The 26,939-nt window shown below is 55.7% G+C and overlaps 1 protein-coding gene across 2 annotated transcripts in view; it reads left to right on the top strand.

The window, feature by feature from the left end:
* AJAP1 (adherens junctions associated protein 1) overlaps nucleotides 1-26,939 on the top strand; it is a 118,806-nt gene that overhangs the window by 30,858 nt on the left and 61,009 nt on the right. For both annotated transcript variants that reach the window (XM_084786535.1, XM_084786534.1), the window contains exon 2: nucleotides 24,429-25,249. In XM_084786535.1, coding sequence (XP_084642661.1) covers nucleotides 24,433-25,249 — 817 coding nt within the window. In that variant the 5' untranslated portion in view covers nucleotides 24,429-24,432. The remainder of the gene's footprint in view (nucleotides 1-24,428; nucleotides 25,250-26,939) is intronic.

Here is a 26,939-nt window from a genome sequence, read left to right as displayed (position 1 = left end):
ACTTTGCAAGTGGTGACGCCACTTCTGTGACCAATCAGTTCTGCTGCAACCGATCTGTTCATCAAGAGCAAGAAACGGGTCCCACATCCTCACAGGAGAGGTCTGTGCAGCGTGTGAACCAGGGGGTAGGGACCCTGGATGACTCCCTGCATCCCGTGTGTGTGTGTGTGTGTGTGTGTGTGTGTGTGTGTGTGTGTGTGTGTGTGTACACGTGCAGAGAATTGGGTGGAGGAGAGAGAGAGAGAGAGAGAGAGAGAGAGAGAGAGAGAGAGAGAGAGAGAGAGAGAGAGAGAGATGTATAGGGCTCAGCTCCTTTGAGAGTGGAGGATAAAAAAGTCCCAAGATTTTCAGGACATCAGCAGCTGGAGAAAGAGTGAAGCTGCCATCAGCTCCTGTCTGAAAAGGGTCAGTGAGAAGAGAGCCTGCCGCGCCACCCCGCTGTTCCCTCAGGCCCTGCGTCAGTTGGACACTCCTACTCTGCCCCCACTCGAAAGGCACCAGCTTTACCCATCTGTGAACTCAGAGGTTCATCTTGCCCAGAGACACCTCACAGAACATGCAGAGTGATGTGTGACTGACACTCGGGGTACCTGCATCCCAGTCTCCTGGATATATCCTGTCCTTGGCACCGCTGGGTGTAGGGTCTCCCCAATATGACACGGCCTCATCTTTGCTCAGGCACATCTCAGAAGATGCTAGAACCAAAACACGGGCACAGTCTGAGGCTCAGATAGACCTGGTGAGATGGGGGCACTGCTGGGCCCAGTGCACAGCTGCAGGAGGAGGTGTTGGCTGAGCAGGTTTTGGGGTACATCCCTGTCCTGCCAGTTTCTTTCCTCTCCTGCTCCAGGCTGCCCACTCTGCCTCAGGGGACATTATCAAACGAGCGAATCTCACAGAGCCACTGGCTCCCATCATTAGCCACCCTCTCCACCACCAACGTCCATCTTCTCAGTCTTGGGAGGCTACCCTTGAGCCCGAGAGTGATGCTGGGTGTTGGCGCCTTCTTGGGAGAGAAAGATTAACAGCTGTATTTGCAGGTGCACTGGAGTTTTATACAGACATAAAACCCGTTTCCATCCCAGTTAAATGGTGGAGTTCAATGTCGCGTGGTTCCTTGGGCTCCTTGACTCCGTTGTAGGCGTCTCTTCAGCGGTGTTTTTATATGGACTTTAGGCTGAAGGGAGTGTAAATGGCCCATTTCTCTTCAGGATTACACTTTACTGTCTTATAACCTGTGCAATATATGAGCTAAATAATGGGTCTTTGGCATCAGAATCTTGGTGGATTTGGAAAAACAGCAAAGATAGGCTTTTGAGGAGGTTGTGTTTGAAATAGAGTGTTCGCGAGCACCCAATATTGGCTTAAAATCCTGGGGGGAAGAGTTAAATAAATCAAAGAGACAGGTGCAGTTTTTAGATTAAACAGCCAAACTCATACAAAATCCCTTTGTCTAGACTGGACAAACACGGAGTGTTATTTGAGACACTTTGGTCAAATGCCCCACTGTTAACCGCAGCCCGCTAAATGCCCACAGTGTTTGGGGAAAGCCCGTGTTTGGGGCACCTCGGACAGTGTGCAAAATTGCCACAGACTGTGGCAGGGAGGAATGCCAAGTGGGCCACGCTCAGCATCCCTGTCACCAGCCCCCAGCCAAGGAAAGGAGGCTGCGTGTCGGACACACCCGCACACACTGCAGGCATCTGAGAGGACCAGCCTGGGGACAGGCCCAGTGGGCAGTTTTCCTGCCCTGGGCAGGACTGGAAACCAAGTCTATAGAGAGACCAAATCTTCCTGCAGCACCCGGATAGATGAAGCCAGCAGGTGCATTAGCACAGGGCTAGACGCTGCGCTGGGTGAGAGTGCTTCTCCATCCACCGAGCTCTGCTCCCATTCCCTGGCTGTGCACCTGAGAGACCTGTGAGCAGGAAGCTGCATACCTGGGCTCAGGTAAATAGAGGAAGTCAGTAGCTTGTGGTTCCTGACACGCCCTTATGCTCCCTGTGCTGGCCTAGGCACCCAGAACTCCATGACCGCACTCCATCGGCAGCTGTGCCAACTGCTGGGGACCCAGCTTTTTAAATGAAATCAGCAAGCAGCCAGGGTTCAGCATCACCTGCTGCATGACCACAGGAGCTTCTGGTCCTTGGGAGGTGCAGTTGATTCATGCCGTGGTTTGCCTGCCCTTGGCAAGGATGGGGCAAGGCTTTCCTTTAGCTGGAGTTCTGAAGTGTGGTTCAGAAGCCCACATTTACCTGGCCCCAGTCTGCCACATCAGCATCACAAGCACGAGTGGCGCTGATAAAGTGACTCTCCCATCGGTCCCTGAGTGATACCTGTACTACAGAGCTGGGAATCCCGTTCTTGGGGAACTCCGAGACAGGCTCTAAGTGTCCATGGTTCTGTGAAACAAGGGTTTGTTAAGGATAGATGTGACACCCACTGCCCAGGAAAGCAGGCTAATGGGGCTGCCCGTTTCCCTGCAATTCAGTCCCATAGAGTAGACTCCACATAGAGATTCACCGGCTGACAGTGTTCATTATTCATTCCATATGTCTGAGGGGACTGGGGTACCTGCTGGCACTTGAACCGTGCAATGTGAGTGGATCAGGTCTCTGGCGTCACAGAGTGCAGCGGAAAACAGGCCTGGGTGGTAGAGGAGAAACAAGGATGACGGCCTGGCTGTCTGGGGACTGACTTAGGCTCAGCAAGTTGCTGCCTTATGTAAGGCCCAGGGCGAGCATGTGGGTAAAGTTCTCAGCCTCCTAGCTGTTTGGAGCGCAGCGGTGAGCCAAGGCTGGTTCTCCCTTGAATGACCCTCCATCTGGTTCCGTTGCTCTTGGCTCAGCTCAGCTCCAGGCTCAGGAGCCAGAGCATTTGCAGAGGAGCAGGCCCATGCTAGGGAGTCACAGTGCCTTTGTAGGTGGGTTTGGGGACATCTGGCTAGCAAGCCGTTGGAGAGGTCTGGGTGCAGCTGGGGTGCTGCTGTGGAGGTGAGAACTCACAGGTGCACTCACATGTCCCCACTGTCGTGAACCCCGGGTTTCTCCACTGCTTTGCGTTCTTCCCCTGAATGCTGCAGAGAAGCTGAGTCTTAACTTCCAGATAGACAGGCCTGTGTCTGCCTCTTAGAGGCCAATACCAAGGCTTAGAAATGTCCAGGCAGATAATCGAGGTTGAACAACTAAGATACACCTGACATGGGCCTCTTGGCCAAGCCTTCTCCACCTGGGACTGTTAAAGAGGCTGCCAAGGTGGCAAAGGAAGTATCGTGGTCCTATTTCAACAGCACGGTCCAGCAGTGGACGGACGTGGTGAATGGCATTCCAGTCCACCCCCAGGCCATTGTCTTTTCCGTCTTTGTTACTGTAAGCCCTCTTGGCCAGGGTAAAAATGGCGGGACACCAAAATCAACGGGGCTGCCAGCTTCCTTTCTGGCAAAGCCTCCCTAGAGATGTTGACAATAGCACACCCCGGCTCCCGTCCCTTCCTTTCTGGGTGTGGAGCCTGTGAGAGCCCGCCTCCCTGGGTATGTTGCTAGTGCGATTGCGTCCAGCACCAGGGGCTGCAAAAAATGTTCCAAGTTCATAAATCACGAGAAACAAGGACGCAACCTTGGTTCTCAGCGCTGCCAGTACATTTCTAATCCAATCGTGAGATGGAAGAGCGGCAGCCCCATTTGTATAATTCCCCATGAAAAGTCAGCAGATCTTTGCATTGTAAGTGCTGCCCATCCAGCCTGCTCCACTGGGACGACCGACCGTGGCCTCCTTTTGATGGAACAAGTATTGAGCAGGAAGGATGCAAACAAGACCTGGTGTAGCTACTTCCTTCTGAGGACATTTATTTACGGCCCTTTTAATGCCTAAACCTGCCATGGCTTCTTTGAAAACGGTGTCCAAGACACCAACAACGAACATCTCACGATTTGATGGTGTCGGGAGCAGCCACCGTGCAAAAGACAGATGCTGACCTGTCTTTAGGCTGTTGCTGGCTGTAGGACCCCACTCCTCCTGCCGCCCCTGCCCAAGTGGGGACGGACAGACGCAGTGACGAGCGTGTGTGAGTGGTATATTGGTTTGTACTGCAGGGATATTCAGTCCACTCATCTCAGGCTATTTATGGAGCTTAAGCAGCCATCTGGTCAACCTTCGACACAAGCCTCAGATCTACTGGGTTAGTTGTAGCAGCAAGCCTGTGCCTCAGAGCTGCAAGGAAGTGTCGGTTACATTAAAGGGCCCACACAGGCACTGGACCACATGTCAAGTCTGAGAGGACCCCTTTAAGGGCTGAACTCTGTGTCCTCTGGGTCCAGCTTAAATGCATGTTGGCAGCAAATGTCCAAGGGGTCGACACATGGCACACAGGGGCAGCTGATAGCTGATGTCTTCTAAGTGGGCTGGAAGATCTGGTCTCCATCTGACGCCTTCACTGGGGCCCTGAGGGGCCCCTCAGTGCTGACTCTGTCAGGTCACCACTGAGTTAGTGTGCTGGATTGCATTAGGAAGTCTCCACAAATTACGTGTCTGACGCCAGCAGGAGTCCTTTCTGTGTTGTGCTGGAGGTCGCAAGTGCAGAGCAAGATGTCCTTGGTGCAAGACACCCATCAAAGGCTCTTGGGTGTGGGGCCCCTTCCTATCTCTGCCAGACCCTGGTAGCTCTTGGCCAGCAGTTGGCTTCCCACCTTCCCCTGTCCTGTGCCTCAGACGTCTGTCTCCCTTTGCCTTTTGACGACACATGCCTAGTGATCCCAGCCCTCTCCCCGAAAGGGCACAGGATGTCTCCTTGCATCGAGATCTTCATTCTTAAGCGTGTCTCACTCACAGGGACAGGGGCTTACAAAGGCCGTTACTTCTCTGGAGCGGCCAGCCGGGACGCTACAGTGACACAGGCATCTGACGTCCCCTCCCCATCATTTCTGTTGCTCTTTAGGGCCCCCCCCCCGCCGTGGGCATTTGTGTTCTCCCGTGACGACCCAGGGAGCCACAAGACAGAGAACACGGAGTTACACCGGAGCCACGGCTGCGCTGAATGTCAGTACAGTTAAAGGCAGATTCCCCCTAAGCACTCTGGCTGCTTCCCTGCCGCTGTGCAGGCTGTGCAGTGCAGTTAGTACCCTAACACCAGGCCCAAGTTGTACCCTGCCTCTGTAGAAACATAAAAATGCATAATAATACATACATATGCATATAATGCACACATGAATACAAATGCACACATACATACACATGTGCATACATAAATACATGCACATACACATAACTATTCATATATATATATATATAGCACATAGGCATATATGCACACTCACACAAACACATATACGTACAAACAAATAGACATATAATCACAATTCACGTATGAATCCATATAGGAACACATAAACACCTGTATGCACATATATTCATACATGTTCTCACAAATAAATTCATATGCATATACATACATGTACACACAATTTAAACATACATAAACACATAATGTTAATTCGTGTGTAAATATACAATGTAAAGATACATGTTTATACATACAAGCACGTGCATACTAATTTACATACTTGTATATATGGATACAAACACACACATAAACATATATATTCATAAACGCATACATACATGTATAAACATAGATTGAACTAATGCTCATGTACATACATAGACATACATATGTGTAAATATACATGATCACGTGAACATACAAATACACACATGTGAACAAACACATTCATGTATACATACACACATGTACAAATATATACAAGTATATGTATACACATGCAGATGTACACATACACATGCGTAACCGTCTGTGCACACATTCATTCGCATATACACATTCATAAAACCATGTCTAAACATGTAGTTGTTCGGCTTCTATAAACAAGTTAAGCAAAAATGATCTGCTTAAGCCTGGCCCAGGCCTCCCAGGTTTCTCAGAAGAAGGTGAACATTAGAAATTCACTTTGTCTCTGCTGGCCAGTGACCACAGCACCTTACCATGGAGCAGGAGGGTGGGCGGCTTTCATGGACACTGAGGTTCTAGAATGTTCCCTACTGCATGGCTCTGGTCAGGATAAGGGCCTGGCCTCAGCACTGCTTTTGAGGCCAGGGACCATTGTTCATCTTCCTCTAAAGGTGTCATAGGTACATCTCAGTTTCTGACGATCAGCTCAGTTTGGGGCTGTCGCTCTCCACCCAGGGGACACCGCACCACAGGACATAGTGCTCTGTGCTCATTTCCACACCCCACCCCCAGGTCCCCAGGGCTGCTCTGTCAGTCACTGAGCGTAGCCAACCCCCCCTACCCCCCACCCCCGCTTAATGGACGGAGCCAGGGACTAGGCCAGTCCCACCACTGGGCTTTCTTACAGACGCCATGCCTCTGCCTCTGCCTCTGCCTCTGCCTCTGCCTCTGCTTCTGCCTCCTTCTTCTGGTCTCTACAGACTCTGTCCCAGGAGTGTGGAGCCAAGGTCACCTCAAGAGTGTCAGTTTGAGGGGTATGCCTGAAACTCCTTGAAACCTGCCACCAGCACCCACCACTTAGCAGCGCCCCAGGGGAGTTTATTTTGGGAATCCAGGGATGGTTTTGCCACATCTAGGTAACTGTCTGCTCCTCTCAGCTGAGACTTGGAGCTGAGTGGCCCTAAGTTTCCAAGCATGGGAGGTACAGGGACACCCTGCTGCCCTTCATCTACTGCAGTGTACTGACTCCCTGGGACTTTCTGGGGTGTACGGTGGGGTGTGGTGGGGTAGGGGTGGTATGCGGTGGTGTGGTGGGGGAGGGGTGGGGTGTGGTGGGGGAGGGGTGGGGTGTGGTGGGGGAGGGGTGGGGTGTGGTGGGGTAGGGGTGGGGTATGGTGGGTAGGGGTGGTATGCGGTGGTGTGTGGTGGTGTGTGGTGGTATGCGGTGGGGTGTGGTGGTGTGTGGTGGTGTGTGGTGGTATGCGGTGGGGTGTGGTGGTGTGTGGTGGTGTGTGGTGGTGTGTGGTGGTATGCGGTGGTGTGTGGTGGTGTGTGGTGGTGTGTGGTGGTGTGTGGTGGTGTGTGGTGGGGTAGGGGTGGTATGCGGTGATGTGTGGGGGGAGGGATGGGGTGGGGTGTGCAGTGGGGTGGGGGGTGTGCAGTGGGGTGAGGGCGTGGGGAGAATGGTGAGTGAGACTATGAAGAGGAGAGTACTGTGGGTGGTCCGGTGGGCAGCATCAGCACAGAGAGGAGGGAACGACAGCGACTCCTGTGCTACTTACGTACAGGCACCCTGATGGCTCACACAGCGTGGCAGAGTTAATTACGGCAGAGAATGGGCCAAGAGCTTTGAGCAGTTGCACGGAAGTTTGGATCTCCAAGAACAGAACATCCTTGTCTAGACCTCGTGTAGATTGGATCTCTGGGGGCAACAGCTGATCAGTGCGGGTTTGCAAAGAGCACATGGCTGATCCTGAGAGAAGGCAGAGGAGAGAGCTCCATGCAGGCTCGGCACGGCAGAGGGAACACAGCCTTGCTCACTCTTCCATATGTCAGCCTCCTCATCCCCAGAGCACCCTGTGTGGGTGCTGTGGACACAGGCGGATGGAGACCCCCGGCCCTGATGGAAGGTGATGGACAGCAGGCCAGCCACGTGAATCGTCTAAGCTAGAGTCTCCATGGGCCTTTCACTGATTACCCCTGAGTTGTTTCGGACCGCAAAAGGGTGTCAGGGGATGGACGACCCCTGGGCCAGAGGGAGGACAAGTAGGCATCAGACAGGGACCGGCTTTTATGTCCTACTGGGTGAAGCTCCCTGTTGTCTTGGCTCCCTCAGTCTCTTGGGTGGGCAGGTAGACAGGACGCCGAAGTGTGGATTGTGTCAGACGGAGAGGGGACTGTCCGGGCCTGGCGACTATAGGCACCTGCTATCAGGGCTCCTGCCTGGATGAGGCTGGCTCTTCTGTTTCCAGCGTCCTGGTAGATGCGGCCCCTCACCATCTGGTGACACGTGGTCTGCCCAGGGTCTCTTGCAGGCTGCATCCTGAGCTCCTGGCACCCTTAACTGCCCGCCCCTCGCCCTAAGACGTGGCTTGTGTCTCGTCTCTTATGCCCAGAGCTTGGAACGAGAGCCATACAGAGAGCCCAGCCCTGTGTGTTGACCAAAGGCCGGCTGGAGGGACGGAAGAGGAAAGAAAGGAAGATGGATATGTGCAGGTGGCGTGGGGTCGGGTGGAGGGGAGTTGAAGAGTCTAGTGAAATGACGCCTGGGAGAAGCGTAAATACCAGCGTTATTGGTCTTATTTAGGGAAAACAGCTCCTTGTAAACAAACACGCGCTTACCTCTGGGGAGAAAAGGCCCCGCGTTTGCCGTTTCTCTTCATGTTTTATTCTCCAAGATCATCTCAGCCCATGAAGCCCCTGGGAGATTCCCCGAGCACATCTTTCTGCTGAAAGGAGAACTGAGCCTGGGAGTCACCCACTGTGCTGCCCATCTCTGGCTTGCCACGTGGTGTGAGTGCCCGCTCACCGCCCATGCTGAGAAGGGCTTAGGCTGGGAGGCCTGACCATCTCCCACTCAGGAGTGGCGAGGCAAGCTTGTAGAGCGGGGCCTGAGATTGTGGTCCACTCTGCCCTTTCTTCTCCAGGGAGCATCCCCCCAGGTCTTGTGGAAGGAACTGAGCATCCAGACCTGACAGGAAAGATACAGAGAGAAACACTGAGAATTCCCTGCCCTGAAAAAGGTTTCAGACACAATTACCGGTAAATCAGAAGGCCACACTGGTGGGAAGTCAGCTGATAAAAGTGGTTAAATTGTTTTTCCCTTGCCAAAGGATTGCCCGGTTAACCACTGAATAAGCAATTTGTTGCAACTAAAATACCTATTTTGTGATTTAATAGTCAGGGGGAGTGGAGCCTTGTGTAGTCCTGCGCACAAGGGCCAGGAAGAGGGAGGGAAGGTTGTCCTGTGGGACAGGACTCTGCACAGGCTGGGAAAAGCGTGTGTACGGGGGACGGAAACACAGCGACAAGATACAATGGGGGCTTTAATGCTAGGCTCAGATTCAGATCTTTGTGTGGGGAGAGGGATGCAACTGTCACTGGACTCATGCCTCAGTTTCCTGAGCCTGGGGCATGAGGGCAGAAGCTGATCTTGTTTCCAGGGGCCACAGTATCTGGAATGACCTTGAAATTGGGGTGAGAAACAAGTGTCTGCCCTGTGCTTTTGTCAGAAAAAGAAAAAGTAAAAGAGTCGCAGAAGCCATAGAAGCACATCATCCTGTGTAAAGGGAAACTGAGCCTCAGTCAAGCGTTGTGCTGCCCATGTCTGGCTTGCTGTGCGGTGTGAGTGTCTGCCCAGCTTTTATGACCCCTAGTCCCGGCTACGCCCCCCCCAGAAGTTGGGCATCCCCCAAACATCCACACAGGAACCTGTGTGCTGGCTCCAGACTCTGGATTTGTGGGGGCCACATTTTTGACTGCGGTGGAATCACAGGCTGGGGCTACCCCGGGTTCCAGCGCAGGCGTCCGCAGCCTGAGAGAGGTTCTTGTTGCTAGACCCGACCTGTCCGTCTTCTCCACTGGGGAGCACTAGACTCCCACCCTTGATCTAGAAAGCTGCAGCTTTCATCTGCTTGTTGAGTATCAAAGTCCTGGGCCTGGGGGACAGTCCTTCCTCTGGCCCCATCCTTGATGCCAGGACCTGTTTTTCCAGATGTGGGTAGTTTAATCAGCTGTGAGCCTCATGGTCCACAAGTCAGGATAGGCCCTCCTCAGGCCATCTTAATTCTTGAAGTGCTCAGACTGTATGTGGTGAGAAGGAGCCTGCCCACAGGAACTGCATGCAGGGGCATCTTTGCTTACGTTGGCAGAACTCTTTACCCAAGGGACCAGGACTATGGGGCAGCCAATGGGCTCTGAGTGATTGGTTGACTGTAGCTGGCCTCTGTCTCGTGTCTGTCCACTGTGATCTCCAGTCTTCCGGACTCGTAGCTGGTCCCAGAAGCATGTAAAGGCGTCCTGTGGGTGGCATGAGGCCATGAGCAGACAGCTTCCCTGCAGAGGGAAGCAGCTTGAAGCCCAGGGTACCGTTCTGAGCCCCATGTGCTAGGCATGAAGAAGAGGAGGCTGCAGCCCCGGAGTCAGGGGCTGTGAGGTTGACAATGGCGTGGCTCCTACTTATAAAAATGACTGGGCTGAAACAAGGTGCAAGGCACCCATAGTGCCCCATCAGGATCCTAGGCAAGGAACTGGACAGTGTTCAGTCACTCTAGAGCCATGACCTCCCCAGCTTTGTGGGACAAGGCCAACTAGACCCACAGTTGGGTACTGTGCACGTGGCAGTTAGCAGGGTCAGTGATTGCATGTGATGTCACCCTTGCCTCTAGTCCCCCAGTATCTACTGTCCCTGCTGAGCACATAGGGGCCCGAGGAATCACTGCACACACTGTACTGGGATGGCTCTGAGGGTCCTGAGAATGTCCCACGGTGCCGGGTCTGTGGGTTCATCCTGTCCATGAGCCTGAGGTGTTAGACAGGAATCCAGGAGGCAACCGACAGCATCTAGGGGGTGTCCCTACAGGCACCGGCAGTTGGCACTGCACAGTAAGAGCATCCATCTACCCAGGGCTGTGTGTGGGGGTTCTGTACCTCCTCCTTCCTGAGTGACCTCACAGATCAAGCTCCAGCCTTCCCTCTGTTCTCCCCAGTACATTGCTACTTGGTCCCTGAGACTCCTCAGCCTACCTAGAACTTTGGGGGCTTGCTCAGGAAGATCTGACTCACTCCAGGATGCTGACTGGCTTCTTCTAGGCCCTGAAAGCTGAAACATCCATTTTCTTTGGGTGGACACTTACTTAGCTGCTGACCTACCCACCCTCTCACCCCCCCTGTCTACCTCTTCATGCACCCGTTCACTCTTCCATCCACCCATTCGCGAGTCCGTCCGTCCGTCCGTCCGTCCGTCCATTCATGTAGCTATGCATCTGTCCATCAGTTGATCCACCTAACCACCCACTCCTTGATCCATGTATCCACCCAACCCTTCACACACCAATCTACCCATCCATCTGCCCACCCAGCCACACATCTGTCCCTCCGTCCAGGCATTGCTTTACCCACCCATGTTGCCATCCACCCACCCAGCTGTCTATCCATCCACTCCTCCCTCTGCCCATCCACTCATCCATCCACCTGTCCATCCACCTGTCCATCCATCCTGCCATCCAGTCATCCACCCACCCAGCTATCTACCCATCCACTCCTCCCTCTGCCCATCCACTCATCCATCCACCTGTCCATCCATCCTGCCATCCAGTCATCCACCCACCCGCTTATCTACCCATCCACTCCTCCCTCTGCCCATCCACTCATCCATCCACCTGTCCATCCACCTGTCCATCCATCCTGCCATCCATCCTGCCATCCAGTCATCCACCCACCCAGCTATCTACCCATCCACTCATCCATCCCACCGTCCACCCATCCACCCAGCTATCTACCCATCCACTCCTCCCTCTGCCCATCCACTCATCCATCCCACCGTCCACCCATCCACCCAGCTATCTACCCATCCACTCCTCCTTCACAGGCTCATCCACTCATCCATCCCTCCATCCAGTCGTCACCCACCCGCCCAGCTCTCCACTGTGCCCTGTGGTAGACAGGAGAGGAGGGGACATGACTACTCAGTCCTGGAGCCTGCTTCCCCACCCCGGGTGCTTCGTAAGCGAGTGCTGAGTAACTGTATCAACTTAACGTGAATAAGCGCGGTTGGCATTCATATTCAAGCATGATCAGTATTAAACAAGAATCAGGCTTCCTGAACACCTACCTTGTGCTCTGCTGGCTTGTGCAGCTGCCTCTGTCTTGGTTCCCCCAGAGGCCCCCATAATGGCCAATACTGTGAGGAAAGGAAAGACCATGTACGTGCTCAGGAGACAGGTACTGACCAGGTCACTAACTGGCATAGGTGCCAGAGGCATGCCTGGTGAAGAAGGAGTCATGGGCAGGAAGGGCCTCCTGGTCAGCAGTGGGGTGGCCTAAGCCCTGATCAAAGGCACCAGAACACATCTCTAGTTGGCTGCAGGGTGGTCCTTCGAGACTGTCCGTAGTACTCTGGGCTCCAGGGGACTGATTGATGAGGGCAATTAGGGGCGGCAGGTTAAGCCAGGTAGAGAGAGAGGGGTCATGTTAGGGGCCATTCTCCAATTGCTGGGCAGTTGTCTTTTTCCAGTTAAAAGCTCCAAGACTCTCAGTGTGAGCTTACCTTGGGGAAAAAGGCCAAGTCCTAGCCCACCACAGGCCTTCAGCCAGCATCCTGTGTGTGAGGTTGAGAGAAGGGCAGCAGCCACTGTCAGGCATTCATGTGCCTGAGGTCAGTCTAGTGCCTGTAGGCACTTGTCTTAAGTTCAACATCAAGGGCTACCAGGGCTCTTCCTCCTCTTGGGAGCCTCTCTTTCAGGCATAGGGATTGTGTCTCCCCTCTGTGCCCCCAGCCTGGGTCTTACCCTCACCTTAGAGAGGCACCCCAACACTGAGCGGGCCTGCCTTGCCAACCTCCCTCTGTGCCCCCAGCCTGGGTGTTACCCTCACCTTAGAGAGGTACCCAACACTGAGCGGGGCCTGCCTTGCCAACCTTCCCTCTGTGCCCACAGCCTGGGTCTTACCCTCCCTCACCTTAGAGAGGCACCCCAACACTGAGCAGGGCCTGCCTCGCCAACATCCTTCCAGTTTCCCTCTATTCAGTGCTTACCTTCAAATATTGGCACCTTCTGAATTGTCAGGATCTGACAGTTGTCAGGAAGGGTCAGGATCTCATTTGTCGACTTGGGAGATAAACAGTTTGTCCATGACAGAGCCTCGCAAGGGAGGAGGCTAGCATGAGGGAGGCTGGACAGCCCAAGGGAAAAAGAAATCCCCTGGTCAGTAGGCGAAGTTCACTGAAACCATGACTTGGTTTAGGAGCAGAGGGAACGTCTGGTGACCCGAGACCCCGCTTCCGTGGTCATCGTCACAGAGCAGTGAGTCAGAGGAAGAGCAGAGCATTCTGGAACAGATGAGGGCCCCCCTCCCCATATGGGTCCTTCAGGGAAGAACTTACCTCACGTCCCACAAGGGCGCGTGATCGTGCCCAGTGTTGGGGCTCCAGTGTCATTATGTTTTCCTCAGGTGCTCTCCTGAGGGACTTGACCTCGCTCTCAGCATCACACCTAGAAAATGTGCAGTGCCAACGAGAACCACCTGGCCTTCCTCTTCCTCTTCAGAAACCGCCTGACCACCTCCACCTACAATACAACAGACAGAACATCCCAGATCATGATGTTAAATCCACAATGAAAGAAGCTGGGTGTGGCCAGGGAGAGGCTCAGGACCAGCAGACACTAGAAGCTTGCCCACGTTAATTCCAGAAACTTTAGGTGTGTTGCTGCAGGTGAGGGGGGACCTCCAGGCCCAGCCGCTCGGGCCTCCGGTCAGCCAGAAACCAGCCCCCCTGGACCTAGTGTTTCCCCTGTTTCATATCTCTGGCCAGAAACCCAGTCTTCCAGGAAACACTGTTGGGTTTCCAGGCTTCCACAGAGTCCTGTGACACCTACGTCCCAGGAACACAAGACAGTGTCACTAAGAACCTGGCACCTCCGATCCCAGGGGAGCCTCTCCGGGGCTGCACAGCTGGCTCAGCTCCACTGTGCTCTTTGGAGGAGTAATTACCCAACGACTACATCTTGTCTCCAAGCCAGCCACTTCCTGTCACGGAAGCTTCATCCCATGTCATCCCTGCTGGGCTCTGGTTGCTCTTCTGGAAGGCCTCTGCAGACAGTGTGCTGCAGGGAGGTGACCGGGAGGGTCCAGGAGATACAGGGATCACCAGAAAGGACAGTGTGTGTGTGGGCTAGTGATGCTGTGTGTATGTGCGTACCGTCTGCATGTCTGTGCAAGTGCATAAACCTGTTGGCACACATTTCTTATGCGTGGGTGCTATGTCTGTGCATGCACGTGTGGCGTGAGCATGTGTGTGCATGTGTGCCTGTGAACTGTATGTGCTGTCCGTGTCTAGTCCCGTGACTGAAACTCTGCATGTATGTGCGCATCCATGTTCTGTGTTTGCAGAGGTGGCTACGTTGGGTCGCATGTGAACCAAAGATGAGGATGCAGCATAAGAGCAAAGGAGACCTGGGACCCTAGAATCAGGAGACAGAAATCTCCAATAGGTATTGAGGAGCCTCACACGGGGAAACTTCTCGGACACCGCTGTCTTCAGTCCGAGTTCTTTGTTGTGAGACCCCCAACCCACCACCACCAGCAGCATTTCAGTTCAGACAGCAACCAGGAAACCACACGCCTGCTCTGGACCACTCTCCATAGGGCATCCAGACCTTGGGGGTTGGACTGGCCTTCTAGACATCTACACTGACACTGCTGCCTCTGCACTGCCTCCCCCTGCCTCTGCACTGCCTCCCCTGCCTCTGCACTGCCTCCCCCTGCCTCTGCACTACCTCCCCTGCCTCTGCACTGCCTCCCCTGCCTCTGCACTGCCTCCCCTGCCTCTGCACTACCTCCCCTCCCTCTGCACTGCCTCCCCCTGCCTCTGCACTACCTCCCCTGCCTCTGCACTGCCTCCCCCTGCCTCTGCACTACCTCCCCTCCCTCTGCACTGCCTCCCCCTGCCTCTGCACTACCTCCCCTCCCTCTGCACTGCCTCCCCCTGCCTCTGCACTACCTCCCCTGCCTCTGCACTGCCTCCCCTGTCTCTGCACTGCCTCCCCTGCCTCTGCACTGCCTCCCCTGCCTCTGCACTGCCTCCCCTGCCTCTGCACTGCCTCCCCTGCCTCTGCACTGCCTCCCCTGCCTCTGCACTGCCTCCCTCCCTCTGCACTGCCTCCCCTGCCTCTGCACTGCCTCCCCTGCCTCTGCACTGCCTCCCCTGCCTCTGCACTGCCTCCCCTGCCTCTGCACTGCCTCCCCTGCCTCTGCACTGCCTCCCCTGCCTCTGCACTGCCTCCCCTGCCTCTGCACTGCCTCCCCCTGCCTCTGCACTGCCTCCCCTGCCTCTGCACTGCCTCTTCTGCCTCTGCACTGCCTCCCCTGCCTCTGCACTGCCTCCCCTGCCTCTGCACTGCCTCCCCTGCCTCTGTACTGCCTCCCCCTGCCTCTGCACTGCCTCCCCTGCCTCTGCACTGCCTCCCCTGCCTCTGCACTGCCTCCCCTGCCTCTGCACTACCTCCCCTCCCTCTGCACTGCCTCCCCCTGCCTCTGCACTACCTCCCCTGCCTCTGCACTGCCTCCCCCTGCCTCTGCACTACCTCCCCTGCCTCTGCACTGCCTCCCCCTGCCTCTGCACTACCTCCCCTCCCTCTGCACTGCCTCCCCTGCCTCTGCACTACCTCCCCTCCCTCTGCACTGCCTCCCCCTGCCTCTGCACTACCTCCCCTGCCTCTGCACTGCCTCCCCTGCCTCTGCACTGCCTCCCCTGCCTCTGCACTGCCTCCCCTGCCTCTGCACTGCCTCCCCTGCCTCTGCACTGCCTCCCCTGCCTCTGCACTGCCTCCCCTGCCTCTGCACTGCCTCCCCTGCCTCTGCACTGCCTCCCTCCCTCTGCACTGCCTCCCCTGCCTCTGCACTGCCTCCCCTGCCTCTGCACTGCCTCCCCTGCCTCTGCACTGCCTCCCCTGCCTCTGCACTGCCTCCCCTGCCTCTGCACTGCCTCCCCTGCCTCTGCACTGCCTCCTCTGCCTCTGCACTGCCTCCCCTGCCTCTGTACTGCCTCCCCCTGCCTCTGCACTGCCTCCCCTGCCTCTGCACTGCCTCCTCTGCCTCTGCACTGCCTCCCCTGCCTCTGCACTGCCTCCTCTGCCTCTGCACTGCCTCCCCCTGCCTCTGCACTGCCTCCCCTGCCACTGCACTGCCTCCTCTGCCTCTGCACTGCCTCCCCTGCCTCTGTACTGCCTCCCCCTGCCTCTGCACTGCCTCCCCTGCCTCTGCACTGCCTCCTCTGCCTCTGCACTGCCTCCCCTGCCTCTGCACTGCCTCCCCTGCCTCTGCACTGCCTCCTCTGCCTCTGCACTGCCTCCCCTGCCTCTGTACTGCCTCCCCCTGCCTCTGCACTGCCTCCCCTGCCTCTGCACTGCCTCCCCTGCCTCTGCACTGCCTCCCCTGCCTCTGCACTGCCTCCCCTGCCTCTGCACTGCCTCCTCTGCCTCTGCACTGCCTCCCCTGCCTCTGCACTGCCTCCCCTGCCTCTGCACTGCCTCCCCTGCCTCTGCACTGCCTCCTCTGCCTCTGCACTGCCTCCCCTGCCTCTGTACTGCCTCTCCTGCCTCTGCACTGCCTCCCCTGCCTCTGCACTGCCTCCCCCTGCCTCTGCACTGCCTCCCCCTGCCTCTGCACTCCCTCCTCCTGCCTCTGCACTGCCTCCCCTGCCTCTGCACTGCCTCCCCTGCCTCTGCACTCCCTCCTCCTGCCTCTGCACTGCCTCCCCTGCCTCTGCACTCCCTCCCCCTGCCTCTCCACTGCCTCCCCTGCCTCTGCACTGCCTCCCCTGCCTCTGCACTGCCTCCCCTGCCTCCTCACTGCCTCCCCTGTCTCTAAGCCATTTCCCCACCCTCTCTAACTGTTCCCTCCTTCTGCACTGCCTGTCCAGCTTCTGCACTGTCACTACCTGAGACTTTTTATGTAGTGACCTCAGAGAAGAGACTTTTTCTAAGCTTCTTCCAAACCTTAGACTCTAAGAGATGTCAGAGAGGCATATGGTGGAAGTCAGAGCGGAGGTATGGGTAGGTGTGGCCTAGGGATCAGAACACTGTGGGACATATCTGGCTGTTCATGCCACCCACTTGGTCACCCCTTCCCAACACTTCCTTGGCTGCCTATCTTTTAGTTTTGGGCACAGCTACTCTGGAGACCATGGGCCACCATGGCCAGACTCCACGGTCTCCTCCCCACTTCCAGCAAGTATAGCTAGGATCTCCACAAGAGCTCTGCCACAACTGGCACATCTGTAAGTGGCTGGAGAGGCCAATGGACTCACACTGGCCGTTTAGCTAGGGGACTCTTTGTGGCATAGATGTCAGTTCGCAGTCACCTAACTTCTCTATGTCATCACGACCACTTGTCCTTGGGGCCCGTGGCAGCCCTCTCTGCCCACCAGTGCATCTCTCCCTCTGTGTCCTGGGCGATTAAGCACTGGGGCCAGTCATCTGTGCTCTCCACTCGTTTCTTTGCCAGTTCTAACAAGTTCCTGGTTGTCTTCAATGTAGCAGCTGCAAGCAAAACCAAAACAGAAAACCCCAGTGGGTGCTTCAAAAGCTGCTACAACCTGGCATTTGTTAATAATGAGCTGCCATGGTGTCCCCAGGAGCAGTGGCTTCAGGTGTGGGCAGCTAACTGGGCCGATTCTGCAGGTTCCAGTCCAACAAGCCCCCTCCCCCGTCCCAGGACAGACTGCTTCCTTCTCTCCACACTGCTCCCTTTAGTTTGCATTTTAAGATACATGCCTGTAGGGAGAGAGAGATGCCCAGCTACTTTTTTTTTTTTTCCTCTTCAAGATCGGAGTAACGGCATCTCCTCTTCTCGGTTCCCAAAGCATGTGACGAACAGTGAGAGGAGACGCAGAGCTCCGCGCCTGGCTCGCCACTGTTGCTCAGTCTCCGTGCTAGCTAATTTTGGATCCCACCATCTTTTTCTCTCCACACACAGTTCTGTGCTGTTTGGCTTGCCATAGTTTAGATACGCACGGTGCCGTGGCTCTTGTGTTTTGCATGGTGGCCTAGAACCTTCGCCAAGCATCTACCCAGCCAGATATCCCTGCCTGGGAGACTGGGTCTGCCCAGACCCACGCTCTGCTGGAGGGTCTACCCCATCACCAGCATCCGGCGCTCTCTCCTGACACCATCTTCCCACCCCCACCCCCAGGCTGTATCTTTTAAATAGAATTAAAGTGAGGCCCTCAGGTGATCATGGGAGATTTCTGACATGCCAACCTCGGGAAGATGCCCAAGAGGGCTTTTTAGGGCCGGCAACTCCCCCATGGCAACATGAAGAGTGGTTCCTGCTCCTTGGCGCTATGAGATTACTGGAGACATGGTTGTTGGACTGCAGGCCTAATCTGTGTATCTGTGCCTGGCTGTGTCAAGTCTGCCCTGTACCCACAGGCAGATGGAGAGGGCACGGGGCTTAACCCCGGTGGTGCATCGGTTCCTTCTGGGAGGCCTCATTTGGACCTTTGTCCCTCTCTGCAGAGGAAGGCTCAAGGCATGTGGCAAGGCAGCAGGCAGATGAGCCATTTCCGACTCTGGGAGACGCAGATGTGACAGGGGATATGGTGGCAGCAGCTGAGCTAAGGGGTCCGGCGGAGCTACAGGCGCTACAGAGAGGGGGCAGTTCCTGTGTCTCACTGGGGGGTTTCTGTAAGGGGATCAGCCATTGACACAGAAGGAGGCTCCCCACTGCTGGGACTGAGAACTGAGAACATTGCCACCCACTGTCCTGCCCACACGCAGCTTGTCACCACTTCACTCCTCCGGAATGCTTGCGGGCATGTTGCCCAGGCAACCAGAACGCCAGCATGTTGCTACCCTTCAGTCTCCTTCAAGCACCTGTGAAGGCTGTGGAGCCACATCTCCCTGGCCCCAGAGTCATCATGTGCTCCCAGCAGGGAGCAGGGGCCTGGGCTTGCTTGGTTTCATGCAATCAAGAAAGCATAGAGCCTCAGAGTACCTACAAAGACCGTGGCCGACAGCACTCGCCACACTAACCCCCAGTGTACCTTGCAAAGAGCTTCCTGAGTTTTACTCTGCTTTGTATGTAGGGAAACTGAGGCACAGGGCAGTCTGTAAATTGCCCGTGCTCATATAGGTAGTAAGTTGCAATACCAAGGAGGCACAGGCCACCCTCTGAGACGGTCTTCACTCTTGCCAGGGTGTTAATGAGATAAGAACAATGCTTCAGGCCTGGGTGGCCCTGCTTTCCAAAATTACAATCCCAGTGCCCCCAATTATCAGAGCCCAACTGAAGGACATCTGCAACGAGTCCCATTACCCTATAGATCAAGCTCATCAGAGTCCAAAACAGAAAAGCAGCAGTTAAAAAGTAGACAGAGGATGTCAGAGGCTGCAGGCAACATCAGGCGGGGTCTGGCGAGACTGCAATGGAGCTCGGAGCCGCAGCCGTGAGGTTGTGAGAGGGGGAGCCTGTGGTGTGTCGTGTGTCATGTGTCGTGTGTCATATCAGGAGAAACCGGGAGGAGAGCCCCTGGGACGCACTGTTCCCTTGCAACTTCTGTGTAAAACTGAAAGTATTCTGAGGTGAACAGTTCTCGGCAAGTTCACAGAGGTGGGGAGCAGCCAGCAAGTATCTGGGTGTGGGATCAGGGTTCTGCCGCCGCCCCCCTCCCCCCGGCCCAGGTGAGCCCCCAGCGAAGGGACATCCTGATCACACACGGAGAGGGAGGGTTTACACAAAGCAGACCAGACAACATGTCTCCAGGCACTTGTCTCAGGCTTGTGGAGGCATTACTGGTCAAGGAAGCTTGGGTCTCCTTCGAAGGGAAGGAGGCCTCACATTCCACAGTTTTGCTGTTTTTGTGCTGGTGGTGAGAAAACAGGGCCTCGGGGAGAAGAATCAACCAGCCTGCGCTCTGACTAACTTCTAACATGGTGAAGAGCTGGCGTAGCACAGCAGGTGCAGCTCCTGCGATGGGCCCTGAAGTGGAAGCAAGGACCGCCATGTCTTGGCAGCTCCGCCACCTTATACTACCTGAGGTTTCTGAGGTGGCCCTGACCACACAATACCAGGGTGCCACCCTTCCAACTCCCCTCGGCTGTGTGCCCCACCACCACCGAGAGGAGGAACTGCTGTTTCCGGGAGCACGTGCTGCCACATTTGGGCCCCCAGGGAGGATGTGACTGTGGGTGAAAAGACGTCTCTGTCTCCCTTAATTGACAGTGATTTTCTTCCTTGGAGGAACTGTACAGAAGGGAGAGAATTGAAGCTCAATCCACTGAATTTTATTAAACCGTTCTTGGGGGAAAGTGATTTCAATAAAAACTTTAAAAGGAAGAGAAGCGCAAGGAGCTGCAAACTAGAAAATAAAGGCCGGCGGAGGAGGCAAGCGAGCACACACGGTGTGCGGGGTCTGTTTTTCTTTCTGCACAGTGTCCTTGGAGACGCCAACCAAGAGGTGACTATCATGAGGCTTATCCTCGAAAGGGTGGGTGTAGGTGTCTGTGTTCAAGCAAGGAGGGGACCCTAAGTCCTAGGCATTCCCGTGATGCCGACTGTATACAGCCTCCACAGGGCACCAATTGTATACAGCCTCCGCAGCACTCACACACCTTCCCTATGGCCCTTGTTTGTAGCCAGGGTCCAGGATTAGATGGTCACAGAGAATCCCAACCCCAGACCTTAATACACTTACTCCCTTCCGGGTCCAGGCCCCTTTTAGTGGTTACTGAGGTGTAATATTCATGCTGTTAAGTTCACTCTTTTGAATGCATGGTCCGGTGGCTTTTGTGTATCTGTAGTATGTGCGGCCACTGCTGCAGTGATCCCAGAACATTCCATTACCCCCCACAAGGAACCCCTCCAGTAGGCAGTCACTCCAAAGCTCCCTTCTCCTGTTTCCTTAGCTGCCACCAGTCTCCCTGCAGTGTCTGCCCCGAGTCCTCTATCTGTGTATGGCTCTCCTCCTGGCTCCTGATGAGGTGGCATGGACGGCCCTTCCTACATTTTGAGGGTCGAGTGCTACTCTGTTTCTTGTCTCTTGGGGGATGCTTGCCGGGCGGGGGTGTTTGCACTCTTGGCTGCTGTACACACATGAGCACACATGTATGTACGTTAAACACCGCCATTGCCACATCGGGGGTAGCTCTGGTTTTCTCAGGGAATCACCAAACCGTCTTCTACAGTAGCCAAGCCAGTTCAGGCCCACCACCTGCGCGTAGGTCCCATTGTCATCGTCAGTGCTTGGTGTGTTCCGTCTTTACCGCTCTGAGCACCTTGGGGATGGACGTGTGGGTGACGTGTTCTGGAGGGGCCAGCTCGACGTCCTGGAGTTTTGAGGAAATGGTATCCTCTCTAAGTGGCCTCCTGGGTGAACACGCGGCTCACTGGCCCCTATGAGCTAATAGAAGGGTTAGGCCGCCGTGTTTGCAAGACCTCCTTCTGCCCTCTGGGTGGATGGCGGACAGCTGGCGGCGCCTTGCTGCCTTCCTGAGGTGGAGTTCTCCAGGAACAGTTTCACTTTGTAGCTGAGCGCAGGGGAGCACCCCCTTCCCCCATGCTGAGCATCCGAGGTTCTGCAGGAGGCACAAGGAGAGGAGATGCTGGTGGGGTTACAGGAGTCCTTAGACTGCATCAGGTGTGTCCCTGTGGACCAGGCCTCGTGCAGGGCTCAGCATCTCTACTGTCCAGTGGGACAAGCCCGGTCCCAGCTGACAGCCACCTCCCCTGCACTGCCTTCTATTTCTCCTCTGAACAAACACACCCCTTTAAAAGGGAGCCTCTGGGCTGAGGAGGGGCAGGACATCCGCCTCCCCAGCCCCACTGCCACAGTTAGGTTTTCTGCATAACAGCTGGGTGTCTTGGAAATGAGAAGGTTTCTATGGTAACCAATTACAGCCTGTGATTGGTGGAAAAAAATCACAGAAATATCCTGTGTGTGAAGTTATACTGGGGAGGCAGGTCCAGGCTTAGGTACTGTGGATTTAATTTCCTGGGGCGACATTTCTCCAAGTACTCACGGCAGGCATGGTTGCTCTCAGTCTTTCCCAGTCAGGCTGCCCAGTGGGGCTTGGAAACATCTAGAGGGACCTAGTAGGGCCTGCTGGCATCTGGCAGAATTTGGACCTACTGAGTTCTAGTGGGAGGTGATGGAGCCTGGTGAGGCCATGATAGGTCTAGGGGAGCTTGAAGGGCCCAGTGTGGGGCCTGGTAAGGCTGGGGCGTCTGGACAGGTCTCAAAGGGCAGCTGGGATCAGGGCACAAGTGTTTCTGAGGCCTGGAAGGAGGACCTAGTGGGGCCTTCTGGGATTCAGTGGGGCTCGGTGGGGTCGGGTGGAGTCTGGTAGAGGTGAGTGTAGCGCAGGGGCCTATGGTAAGACTTGGTGGGATCTGATGAGACCAGGAGGGCATTAGAGTATTCCAGTATAATCTGGTAGGGTCTGATGAGCCCTGGGGTGAGGGGTGGGTGCTCAGGGGCCCTAGAGAAGCCTGGAGGAAACCAATGGGATCTGGTGGGGCCTGCAGGGGCCCAAGGGGCCTGGCAAGGTTCAGCAGAGACTTAACAAGAGGCTGGTGTGTGGTGCCTGGAAAAGCACGGCAAGGCTGGGTGACGCCCAGCGGGCCTGACAGAGCCTAGTAGGGCCTCGCGCTTAGTGAGAGAGCATCTCACTACAGGGACCCGCCCAGATACACAGGCAGGGAGAGGACCCCGGGGCTCCCAGCATCCCAGCCCCACAGGGTCACCTGCGGCTCTGAGGAGATGCTCTCGCACTGGCCCAGATCCCTCCTCACAGCCATGACAGCCCTGTCCCTCCTGGAGCGCAGAGAAGCTACGACCCGAAGGTGGAAGCAGCGCAGAGGAACCAGCATAATTAGCTGGCTCTCCTTCCAGCAAAGCACTTCCACTCTGATTAAAAAGCCAGGCCTTCTTATTTGGGGCCCAGTCCTTCTTTGCTAATTAGTCCCAGCCAAACTCCAATTCCTTTCTCGGGGACCGGCTTCTTCCCAAGCATGGAAGAGTATCAGCTTCAGGCACGTGGGGTTCAGCACAGGCCGAGAAGGAACGTGAGCACCCCTGAACAGACACGGTTACACACACTGAAGGGCAAACAAGGACATGCTTGCACGCTCGCACTGACAGAGACCCACACTTGTGTGCCGTGGCCCGTGGAGATATGTTGCTTAAAGGTACACTCACCAACGCACACGGATACACACAAATACAAGGCAAATAGATGTATGGTGCCTTCTTGCACGCTGGCTCTCACACCCAGAGGGATAGTCGTAGACACATCATCACGCCCACACAGGCTCTGTCTCACGCTGGCGCACACACACACACAGATTAACCCCCTCCTACTCTCAACGCACGTGCAGTCACATCCGGCACTCGTGCACACCCACCTGGATGTGCTCCGCCCACTGCCAGCTCGCACACGTCCATGTGGACTTAATATGCATAGACAGTGGCACACCCTGACACATGCAGTTGCTTTTTAAAAAGCACGTGTGACACCTTGTAAAGAAAAACAACCCCACAGGTGTGTTGCTGAGCCTGGTGAGCACAGCTGTGGAGGCTGTGGTGCTGTGTGTCTGACACTCCTCTGCCCTCATCCCCCGTCCCCACCCCCCAGCAGCCTCTGGGGGGAAGTTTTAGACTCCTTTCTGACTTTCAGATGTGCAGTTGATTGGAGCTGACTTTGAGTGGCACCTATAATCAGTACTCAATTACCTATGCCTGGGGAAGCAGGGGCGTGGGCTGCAGCCTCCACGCCTGGCTGCGTGGGTCTGCGTGCTGCTCTGTGGCGCTCCTGTGATGTTTCAGCATCCGTGGGTCTACAGAGGACTTGTGCCCACCTGGTGGAGGTGCCCACAGACTCGGAGGCGGGGGAGACTGCCCCGCGGGGGGGGGGGGATTCAGATGAGTTGTTGCACCTGCCCCCAGCAGGCTGAGCATCAGTCTCGTCTCACCTCCCGCCTGGCTGTGCTCAGTCTGGCCTTTCTCTCCATCCAGCCCCAGCTGAAGGGGAGACGTTTCCAAAGCGCATCGACGCCGGAGATAAACAGGGCGAGTGGAAATGTCAACAGAGCAAGTGCCTGGTACCGCAGCTTCCAGCCTCTCCTGAGTGCCAATCAGTCCCCACAGCGGCACCCAGGGAAAGGCCGACCTAGGGGCTTTGCCTGGCTGGGCCCAGGCGGAGTGCAAGCAGGTGTATGCTCAAGCCAGAGCGGCAGGGCAGACCATGGGCTCTAGGGACGGCCCCCTTCTTTCTGCCCCAGGTAGCCTTCCAGATCCTGTGGCCTCTTTCATTTACAGGCCTCAGGGATCCTGGTTCTGAGTCAGTTATAAGGGGGGGGGGGATTTGTTCGCATCACCTTTTGTGCCTTTTGTATTCTTGGAGTCTCAGCTCCCTTGTAGGCAAGTCTTCAAGGGCACTTTGCAAGATGGACATAGGGGACTTTGGCTACTTGCTCCCTTGCCATTAAAAAAAAAAAAGCCTCAGGTTACCAGCCAGGAGGTGCTTGAGGTGGAGCACCTATCTCTGGCACACAGCAGGCGCTGCCCTTCCAGGTTGTAGAGCAGCAAACTGCCTGAACACACCAGACAGCTTCTGGAGTCCTTTCTGGGTTCCGATGAACGCTCTTTTACAAGCAAACGTGGTCCCTACCCAGTGGGGGGGGGGCGTGGATAAATGTGGAGTCTTCCTGCTGCCCGGCTGTCCACTCACCACTCTGCTCTCTCTCCCCAGCTCCATGTCCATCCGCTGGCCCGGCCGCTCTCTCGGAAGCCAAGCCTGGATACTGATAGCCATGCTGCAGCTCGTAGTTGACTTCCCTCCCTGTGACTCGCTGGGCCCAGGGCCTGAGTTCCGGCTCCTGTCACGGCCACAGAGGCCCCAGCGGCTGTGGAGTCTGCGAAGCGGGCCCCCAACGAGGCTACCGACGCCAGCCTGGAGCCCACGCGCTGCCAGGGCAGAACGTGCCCACGGACCCATACAGACACCGACTCCCCGTGCTCGGAGGGCCCATAGGCCCAGGGACCAAGTAGCCACCCTCGGACCCAGAGGGGGACTCACCAAGCCCCCAGCTGCCACCAGTCCTAGCCCTTCCCTCACCTCTGCCTCCTCCTCCTCCTCCTCCATGGTGGCCGCCGGGGCTGCAGAGCATCACAGCCTCCTGAGGCGGGGCAGGAGGCACACGCACGATGCAGAGTTCAATGATTTTGACTTCCGTGGTGGCAGGCCCACGACAGAGACAGAATTCATAGCCTGGGGGCCTACGGGGGACGAGGAAGCCCTGGAGTCCAACACTTTCCCTGGTGGGTTCGGCCCCACCACAGTCTCCATCTTACAAACACGGAAGACAACTGTGGCCGCCGCCGCTACCGCCACCACCACCACCACCACGGCCAGCACGGCCACTGCCGTGACACTGCAGACTAAGGGGGTCACCCAGTCCCTGGATCCCTGGAAAAGGGCCCCTGTTGGGGTTAGCACAACGGAGCCTTCCACCAGTCCCAGCAACAATGGGAAAGACATCCAGCCCCCACGGATCCTGGGGGAGACCTCAGGTAGGAGACCTCTTTCTTGTCTTCCTACTCTGGCTTGGGGGGAGCTGGGACGCAGGGTGGTTTGAAGCAGGGTGACAGTGACATGGGCCCAGGAGCATAGTATAAACAGTGCTGAGCGTGGACCCCAAAAGCAGAGATTGGGTGCCGTAGGGAGCACAGAAACTTCAGTGTCTAGCTACATGTTTGTAGCTAGGCGACAGTATCCTGGGCACATCACATGCCACGGTTAAAGGGACTGCACCTGCAGTCCTCAAACCCTGTCAGATGAGGTTTTCCCACGGTTGCAAATGACCTTGAATAGCAGGAAAGACTAAGGGCAGATAAAGGGAAGAACTTCCTGTGCTGCTGACTAAAGTTCTGCCGATGCAGTGGTCAGGCCTGCAGATGTGGTGGTCAGCTCTTCCCTCAGGGAGGAGCTCGGGAGGGGACGAGGTGCAGGGCTTTGGCTGTCGGGCCCTGAAACCTCTCCTTGGGCTGTGTGCACAGTTGCAGCTCCTTGGCTCGAGGCATCTCCTTCTGTGCAGCTCTGTTCATTTCCTTACGTGCTTATTTCTCTAGTGGCTGCCACAAGAGTAGCCCTGGCCACATCCCAGGCCAGAGTTGTGTCCCCGTGCCAGCAGTCATGGGAGAGCGAGCTGGCAGCTAGATCCCTTCCCACAAGTCCCAGCATCTGCCTCTGTTGACAAGCGCGGCCCACGGTGACGTGGAAATTCACAAAAGGCACATGGGCAACGCTTTCCACAAACAGCATCTCTTGCTGACGCTCCAGTGTGTGTGTGTATGTGTGTGTGTGTGTGTTTTCCCCTTGGATGTGCCTCATCTGACCTTGGGCAGGCAGACAGCAGCTAGCAGTGGATGGACTTTCTCAGGATAAGCAGGCTTTGTCCTTTGGCTACCAACATCTTTCCGCCCTTTACTGAAGAGCAGAGCCCACTGGTTTGACCCTGCAGCACCATGGGTAGCTCGCCTCTGGAAACAGAGCCGGAGACTTGTACCAGGCACGGGCAAGGCTGAGGTTGGCAGCTCCTGGGAAGGAGATCTAGGGCTGCATTGGCACCTCACAGCCTCCCAGGGGAATCCGCATGTAAGAGTGGGTCACAGAGTGGGTGCGAATGGCTGTTTAGCTCAGACGCCTGCAAGCAACTCCCTTAGCATCTGTTTTAACCTCTACCGAATCATCAGCCATAATCATAATGGAATTTGGCGCTCCTCTCACTGACTGTCACCTCCCTTGAACACGTCACTTACTGTATAGACACGGATGAGGAAACAAGTCCCCATTTGTCCCAAATTACATCTGCTATTACGAACGCTAAACGCCTGGGACGGCACTGTGAGGCTCAGCAAATTAACTCATGGTACATCGGCTGTTGCTAATCCAACCCGACAGATGCTTATCTCTGAAAAGATTTATGGTTCTTCATAATATAATCTGCTGCTAGATTAATTTGTTTAGCAAAACAGATTTAGAAGAGGGAAAATATGTGTGTTTGCTTCGAATGCAGAGAAATGTAAATTCTGGCAATGATGCCAGCCTGCAGGGAAGGGAGGCCTCTGAGCTGGCCCTATTGGGGGCTGGACCATGGAGGCTCAGTGAAAGAAGAGAGGACTTTCAAGGACTCCCGGGAGCAGACGCCCTACGTCCCAGCTGGCATTAGCTCTAAGCAGAAGCCATTCAAGTTAGACCCTG

Source organism: Acomys minous (assembly GCF_964271855.1).
Source record: "Acomys minous genome assembly, chromosome: 6".
Taxonomy (NCBI): domain Eukaryota; kingdom Metazoa; phylum Chordata; class Mammalia; order Rodentia; family Muridae; genus Acomys; species Acomys minous.
The sequence above is the reverse complement of the archived record's forward strand: the minus strand, read 5'-3'. Positions and strand labels throughout refer to the sequence as shown.